Source organism: Carassius carassius, chromosome 6 (genome assembly GCF_963082965.1).
Source record: "Carassius carassius chromosome 6, fCarCar2.1, whole genome shotgun sequence".
Lineage (NCBI taxonomy): Eukaryota > Metazoa > Chordata > Actinopteri > Cypriniformes > Cyprinidae > Carassius > Carassius carassius.
Genome location: NC_081760.1, coordinates 479643 through 487500, shown reverse-complemented (window position 1 = coordinate 487500; position 7858 = coordinate 479643). Strand labels below are relative to the sequence as shown.

The following is a 7858-nucleotide window of genomic DNA, read 5'->3' as shown; positions in this document are numbered from 1 at the left end:
TGCAGAGAAGGATGGCTCTCTGCTGAAAACCATTTCCCAGCTCAGCTTGGAGCAGAGCCAAGCCCGGGTTGTTGGGATGTGTTCCAGCCCCAGCCTGACTGGCAGCAATTAAGGGTGTGTGAGCCAAGCTCAGCTTGCTCTCCGCACAAACACCCCTAATTACTGCCAATTAGGCTAGGCGGGGAGGCAGATTTGAGAAGCCGGGGGGATGTTCAGGCATGGGTGGGCATGGAAACTATTTTCAAGGGCTTAGAAACGTGACTAGAAGGAAAGGTTAATGCTTCTGAGTGCACGGAGAGAGAATATGGTGTCTCACCTCTAGCAATGAGCCAGGCTTCTTTTTGAGCTCCTCGCATTTCCGAAACTTGCAGATCTGGTGACCCGTCTTACGGTTCCGACAACTGCTGCACACTCCACAGTTGATTAGCCTCCTGCAAGGCGTGCAGACCCCACACCTTTTCCTTTTCTTTTTCGCCGGGTTCCCGCTGGATGCGGAGGAATTATTCTGTGGGCAGTCTGCCAGATTGGCAATTTGAAACGCACTGTCTGTAACGGCTGCTGAGGCTGCGGGGGAGTGAAGGGCTGTCATGACGATGACCCCGGGAGGTAATGAGATGCCCCCTAAAGCCGGAATAGCGGAAAAAGTTCCAACACGTTCCTGGAGATTCATTATCTCTGCTTCGGGAGCACCGCATTTCAGCTTGTTCATGCATTCTCCAGCTAAAGGTCTGCAGTGTTCGGGGGATAAGCTGGAGAGGAAATTATTATTTGCCATTTGCAGCGTCTCTGGCGGCACGCCAGGTTTCCCCGGCCTCTGGGAGTCATTTCTATGCATGCCGGTCCTATTAGGGTTTATTGCTGCTGATTTCCTTCCCCAGAGCATGCCGTTATCACAGTTCCAAGGGGACACGCCGATTCTGGCGCTGGGGAAAATCGGTGTCGTTATGCGGGCGATCTTAGCAGTCTGTGGAAATGCCCCATTGCATTTGTAAAAGTTTGCAAATGACCTGTACCTTTCCATTTCCGCATTGTAATCCAACAGCTGGCTTAATCCACCGTCCTGAAGAGTATCCTTTTGCAAGAGTGACAAGTCGGTGCTCTGGCCGCTTTCGATGCAAAGTGCATTGTTAAGATTAGACATGACTGCTAAGTTTCAAGTGCTCACAAGGAATATTCAGGGGGGGGGTTGGTTTTTGTCAAGGTGAAGCTCGTTAGACTCAAGACGTTACCATCACGGTTTATCCTCTCCGCTAAAACAAGAGAACAACAATTACGGATACAAGTGACAAATATTTCCCATGCATCATCTAAATTGCTCAACTAAAGTGAAAGCTTTGTACTTCACAAGTTGAAATGGTCAATGCATTACTTTCTCCCTGTAGCTTTAGTGTTGCAATAACAATAGGAAGCAGACATATAAACATACCTGAAAGTCATATGATTGCATCGCCAAGAATGGGAAAAAAAAAACAGTACACTGACTTCCCATAAATAAAAGGTGAAATTAGAGTATTTACTATACTGATTACAGTACAGGACCAAAGCTTACAAAAATAAAGCACAGCAGAAGCAAACACATTTGACACAGAACAGATTTTTCTATGATAGCTATCTTAGCCTCAGAGTTGAGAAGTCATGCATCAAGCACAAAGCTCTTATATAGAATATGTTGAAAAAGAAACCAGAATTGATACAAAGATACTCAGTGAGGCTTGCTCCAGCCGCAGTGTGTGGGGATCCATTTCCCTTCTCCCAGTCTGGCTGGGTTTTGTTGCCACAGATAAAAGCCTATTAGACACATCTTCCTCTACTTGCATTACCTTTCACTAGACTCTCTCACTGACTGCCTGTGGTACATTACAAGACAACTACAGCCATGCAACGCTCTGTGAACTGAATTAAACACTGCATTTCCATCTGAGAGACAATACCAGTATGAGTATTCATAACTGAGACCGTGCCATTTATCTGACATGAAGTTTGTTAAAGAGGCTCATGCTGCTTTATAACTTCCTAGTTAAAGGCTAGAAGAACAAAACTATCAAACATCACACTTAGAAGAATAAGAAGGGTTCAGTTCTGAGAAACGACGTGGAAATGCATTGGGGAAGCAAATGACTAATAACTATTATTATCAGCAGAGTTCTGCTCACGAGGTGCTTTAAACAAAGTTCAGAGAATACTAAATCTCCTATAGTCAGAGGAGACAGAAAGAGGTTGAGTGCAGTGCCGTCGAGACATTCATATCAATAATGGGATTTAATGACTCAAGCGCCTTCAAAACCTCCCGAAATAAATAATAAAACACCGGACATTCAGAAAGCATGCGCCAACATCGCTAAGCGAGAGAAGAAGAAAAAAATGAAAGAGCACCATCACCTACCAGACAATCCAGACACTAGAGCATCACATTACTGCGATGAGCACACAATAAAGCTCGCACGAGACGCCATTCTCCACGCGAGGAGCAGCAGAAGGAAAGCTTTGTGCTGCTGATGGCGTCCGTGGAGGTGAGTGTCTCCTGTCGCTGTGTGTGGCTGATTGGTGCTGAGGTGAGGAGGATGGGGATGCGGACACACACTGATCATTGGCTGGGACTACTATAGAAACACCAGGAGCTCTGGGGAGGGGATGCTCATCAGCCCCGCGCGAATCTGTTCGGGAGCTCTGAACATTACAGGTACCGTGCACGAGACTTTCATTAGCTGCAGTACTGCGTGCATTCAAAGTCTTTTCATATCGGCTTTGTCTCAAAACCTAGACACCTCGAAAGCACTTTCAGGAAGCTTGAACACACAGGGAAAACTCAATATGTGTCTGCTGACCAAATGTGCTTCGTGTGGCAAAAATTAACTAACGCTTTATTTTAAGGAACACTTCTATAGTTGGTCATTATCATGCATATTAATGGCTGTTTATTATCAGTTTATTATTTTAGATCCCTTAGTCTTAAACCGCGTACCTTTACTTAACAACTACCGTACTAATTATTCATAAGCAGCTAATTAGGAGTTATTGAGGGGAAAGTCATAGTGTGAACAAAAAATTAAATAAAAATAAAAAAATCTGTGAAATGCAAAAGAAGACATTTTTAAGAACATTCTGTTCCTGAAAACATCAAACCTATTGACTTTCATTATATGTATAAAAAAATTAAAAATATTTTTTTTTAGAATATCTTGGTAACACTTTACAATAAGATTCATTATTTAACGGTAATTAACTGAATTAGTGAACTAATGAACTATAGCATGAGCAATACTTCTTTAGCATTTATTGGTCTTAGTTCATTTTAATTTCAACATTTACTAATGCATTATTAAAATCAAAAGTTGTGCTTGTTAACATTAGTTAATGCACTGTGCATTAACATGAACAAAGAATAACTGTATGTTCATTCACTAACATTGATTAAATACTGTAACAAATGCATTGCTCATTAATAATGTTAACACATGACACCTTACTGTGAAGTGTTACCAATATTGTCACTCTGAAGAAACACATTTCATAGAAATGTGTGACTAACATGAAAAACATAAAAATGAGGGCTTAATTGAAACAGCAAAAAATGTTTTAACTGTACAGAAAAAAGGTCATTGTCAAATATTAATATTACTGTTGTTGTTATTGTTTAACTTTAATCACCATGTAGACAGACACCTGTTCACCTCTTACATTTAGGATTTGCACATATTTAATTTGCAATGTTAATCAAAACATATGCTAATTTAATTTAATTCAGTATTTGTGCTAGCTGAATGTGTATTATGTGCATAAATAGCTGTACTCACATTACTGATGTGTATCAACGAGCCCAACAGTAGGATCCAAAAGAAAGAATGCCTTTTAATATCTCATGGTGACAAACTACACTTCCCAAAATCCTAAAGAACGATCAACCAATTAGAAAAGTCCTGTTAGATATGAGATTTACAGGAGCAGTGCTCCCCTAGTGGCCTGGAGGTGTCACTGTCAGTCTCTCCACACACACACACTCACAGCACTCACTCTCACCAAACAACTAATCACACTCAGTCCTTCGTGTGTGTGTGTGTGTGTGTGTGTATATGTGTGTGAGTGTGTGTGAGTGTGAGTGTGTGTGAGTGAGAGAGTGTGTGTGTGTGTGTGTGTGTGTGTGTGTGAGTGTGTGTGTGTGTGTGTGAGTGTGAGTGTGTGTGAGTGAGAGAGTGTGTGTGTGTGTGTGTGTGTGTGTGTGTGTGTGTGTGTGTGTGTGTGTGTGAGTGTGTGTGTGAGTGTGTGAGAGTGTGACTGTGTGACTGTGTGTGTGTGTGTGTCTGTGTGTATGTGCCACTTTGGCTGCTTTTTGAGATTTTTTGTCATAAATCAAGCTTTTTATTTTATTTTACACTGTTAAAATAAAACATCTTGCCAATGTTGTAGAATTAAGTAATGGGTAGATTTTTTTTAAGAACGTCTGACAAACATCATTTTTATCTCAAAAACAAAACCAAACTATGTGTGTGTAAAACAACATAATATATATATATATATATATATACACACACTTTTTTTTTACAACCAGACCACAATGCTTCAAATGTTTTGTTTACAAAGAAGAGAAAAAACCGTCTACTGCAATGAAATTTATCATAAAACCTATTCATATTATTTTAAACGTTTTATTTGCATCATGAGAAATTACAACAACGACACATAAAAAGTTGAAAGCAGTTACTTTTAGATGTTAGTTACCTTCGTGTAGCTGCCTTATCTCGACTCAACACTGCCCTCTGCAGGACTACGTGGATCTATACATTCATCGATTTACATTAATTTAGCTATTTAATTTAGTAAGATTTGCTGTAAAAGCCAGAAGGCTGATCGTGTGCCATGCATGTGGAATATACATTTTGTAACTGTGTAATTTAAAAATAAAGGAATGCTATACCAATAGACTAAAATTAGACTAGTGTTCACAAATCAGTAGTATCAGTTTCTCCTATAAACATATTATATATCTAAATAAAGAAACCAGAATAATAATATATATAAAAAACTGTATGGCTATTATTTTGAGAAATGTAAACGTGAATGTCATGTATGAGTCCTCATGGTGAGCTCTGATTGTTGCAGTGACCACAGTTAGCCAACAGATGGAGACTCTTTACTTCTGTATTTGAGAAATGCCATTCCTTAAACTAAAGCAAGATTTATGGAAGACAGTTCCCTGATCTCTCTGTCCATCTGACTGTCGATTCACAGTCCTTCATGACAGATGAAATAAAAAACAGTACTCAACTCTTCATCAACATTAATACTTAGGAACACATGAACACAAACACATTAGTATCAGGCTCCAGTTAGAAACAGGAACTAACAATGTAACATTAACAAAGATAAACAATACTGTATAACTAATAATACTTGTTACATTTACATACTATTAAAACATCAATCAATTATGCATAATTACATGCAAGTAACCCCAAATCCTAACCCTGACCATATAGTTAGAACATGTAGTTAATTAATTTTAACTCAGCACTAATATGTATAATTACACTGTAACAAGGACACCTAAGATAAGATAAGAGGACACTTTTAAGATAGCTTTAGTGTGCATGTTTAGATGTATCAGCATCAATCAAATATCAGCTAATACCTAATAAACACCATGTGAATCAAATGATCATTTGGCTTGGAAAGCAGAAGTGGCCACAAGCTGATTTCATCGCCTCAAGGCCATCATGTGTCTGTGTCTGTGCTGCGAGAATAATAAGCCTTTGTGAACAGAGCCTCGTAAAATCCTGCACCCCTTCAGAGAAAACCAGGACCCTGTGTTCCGAACACATGGAAAGAGCGTCGGACCCGCTGTCCTCTCTGTAGCCTTCTGAACTCCACGCTTGGGATCTCTCGCCCTCCTGCTGGGTTTGTCGTAATTAGGACTTACACTAACGAGTCTTTCAAGATAAGTGCAGGAGTGGCTTCTTGTTAGAGGATGTCTCTATTGTAGACACCAATTTAAGTTAGTGCCACAGTCCTAACATTAATAGTGCATGTTGTTATCCAAGCCTGAATGTCAGGTGTCATGTGACTGGAGATTTTAACTGGAGTCGAAGCATCACAAATGTTTTCCTCCAGCTCACACAATAATGTAGTTTAAGTCCTCTTCTATAATATATACGTGTGAGATCACTCATGTTAGAAGTGTGTCCACTCCCTCATTGTCTCCAGCAGTTTGGGTTCAGCCCTTTTTTCACACACAAGGTGAGAGATTTAGTGATGTGAAAGCATGATTTGTCGTTTCTGACACCTTTACACAAGCTGTTATGTGTTTAGTTTAGTTTGCTAAATGTAAGCTATTGAACGAATGAAGGCGCTCTAGAAAGCTTCATCTTTGTCCAGTGTCTGCTAGATATTCCCTCTCCAAAAGTTATGACAGATAAGAATGTGTTTGTACTCCAGCCAGTGCTGCCACCTTGTGGAACAACTGATTAGTGCAGAATGTTCGACCTTGAGTATGCATGGTTACATAAATCTGGTGAAGAAATAAAAGTATACTTGCATCTTAAGAAAATGATGTATTGTGCTATAGTGGAGCCGTACACAGTGCAATTGTTTACTAGAAATTAACACAAAAATAAAAGGGCAGGCTTTATTAGTGAATATGTTAGAAATCACTTTGTAATGACTGTGTCTTTATGGGCCTGTCTGAGATTAAAGCACAGAATACAAATGTACAAAATTGATAATTATTCACAGAATCTGTTGGTGAAAGAGGCTTAGATGAGATCTAGATAACATTGGTTATGAACATGTAGTAACTAATTAATCAATTATGTGACAAACTTAAAAGGGAAAAGATGTGCACACTTTTCCGATGCCAGAATTATAATTTGTCGTGTTAAGGCAAACTTGCATAATGTTTTGCTTTAGCTACAATGAGTTTCTACATATTTAGTGGTTTGTACATTTTGTGCCTGATCTGCTTCCACTGTTGCGAGGGTTGAGTTAAAGGTTGGAAACTTTTATGGAGGTGTTTTACCTAGTTTTACGACTCATAAGTTGTATGAGTTTCATCTCCAATTTGTGCAATACTAAAAATTTTATAAGATGCTAGATTAAACATGTTAACCTAGCTGTAAAATATGTTGGCACATTATAAATGTGTTATTCAGTAGTTATTACAATGTAGTAATAATAATTAAGAATATGAGAAATGTTGCAAACGTTGTGATTACATAGTGATCAGTTACATTTTTCTTAAAACCTGACAGAATCACGTGGGTTGTTCTCTGATCATTTGAAAACTGATTTCTTTTGCCAAAGATTGTCTGCAGGATGCATTCCTGAAGCTTGTTGTCTGGTTGCATCACTGATCTCATGCGTATTGAGCACTTCTGCTGATTACTGCTCATGCACGTCTTCCTTCCTTCCCCCACTTCCCTTCCTCCGTGCGGTGAAACAACAAATCTCCCTTTCTGCTCGCTGTCTGAAACTATTGAGTCAACCAACGTCACTGTAATCTGGGGTCTCCCTTTCAGAACCAGACAAGAACCACCTGTTAAAATCCAGAAGAGACAAAAAAGGGATATTTAAAAGCTCTAAATGGCTTTCACATGTCTGTGACTGCACACAAGGGTCAAAGCTTTCTACTTTCTGTCTTCAGTACAGAAATCCTTTCAGTCAGATATCAGACGCCATTCACATTGCTTTCTTCCACAAGTGTCTCACAGTGATGATAATAATAATGAACTTTATTTTATATAGCGCCTTTAAAAGTAGCATCTCAAGGCGCTTTACAAACATATAAAAATATGATAAAAGACAAAAAACAAAGCATCACATAAAAGCTAGCCTAAAAAAGTCAGACTTAAAAACACTAAGGCATTCT

The 7858-nt window shown here is 39.2% G+C and overlaps 1 protein-coding gene across 1 annotated transcript in view; it reads right to left on the bottom strand.

Moving 5' to 3' along the window:
• LOC132141780 (CXXC-type zinc finger protein 4-like) overlaps positions 1 to 1143 on the bottom strand; it is a 13931-nt gene extending 12788 nt beyond the window's left edge. Inside the window, exon 1 of the mRNA XM_059551438.1 lies at positions 317 to 1143. Within this exon, the coding sequence (XP_059407421.1) occupies positions 317 to 1141 (825 nt within the window). The 5' untranslated portion in view covers positions 1142 to 1143. The remainder of the gene's footprint in view (positions 1 to 316) is intronic.
• Between the last annotated feature and the right edge of the window lie 6715 nt (positions 1144 to 7858).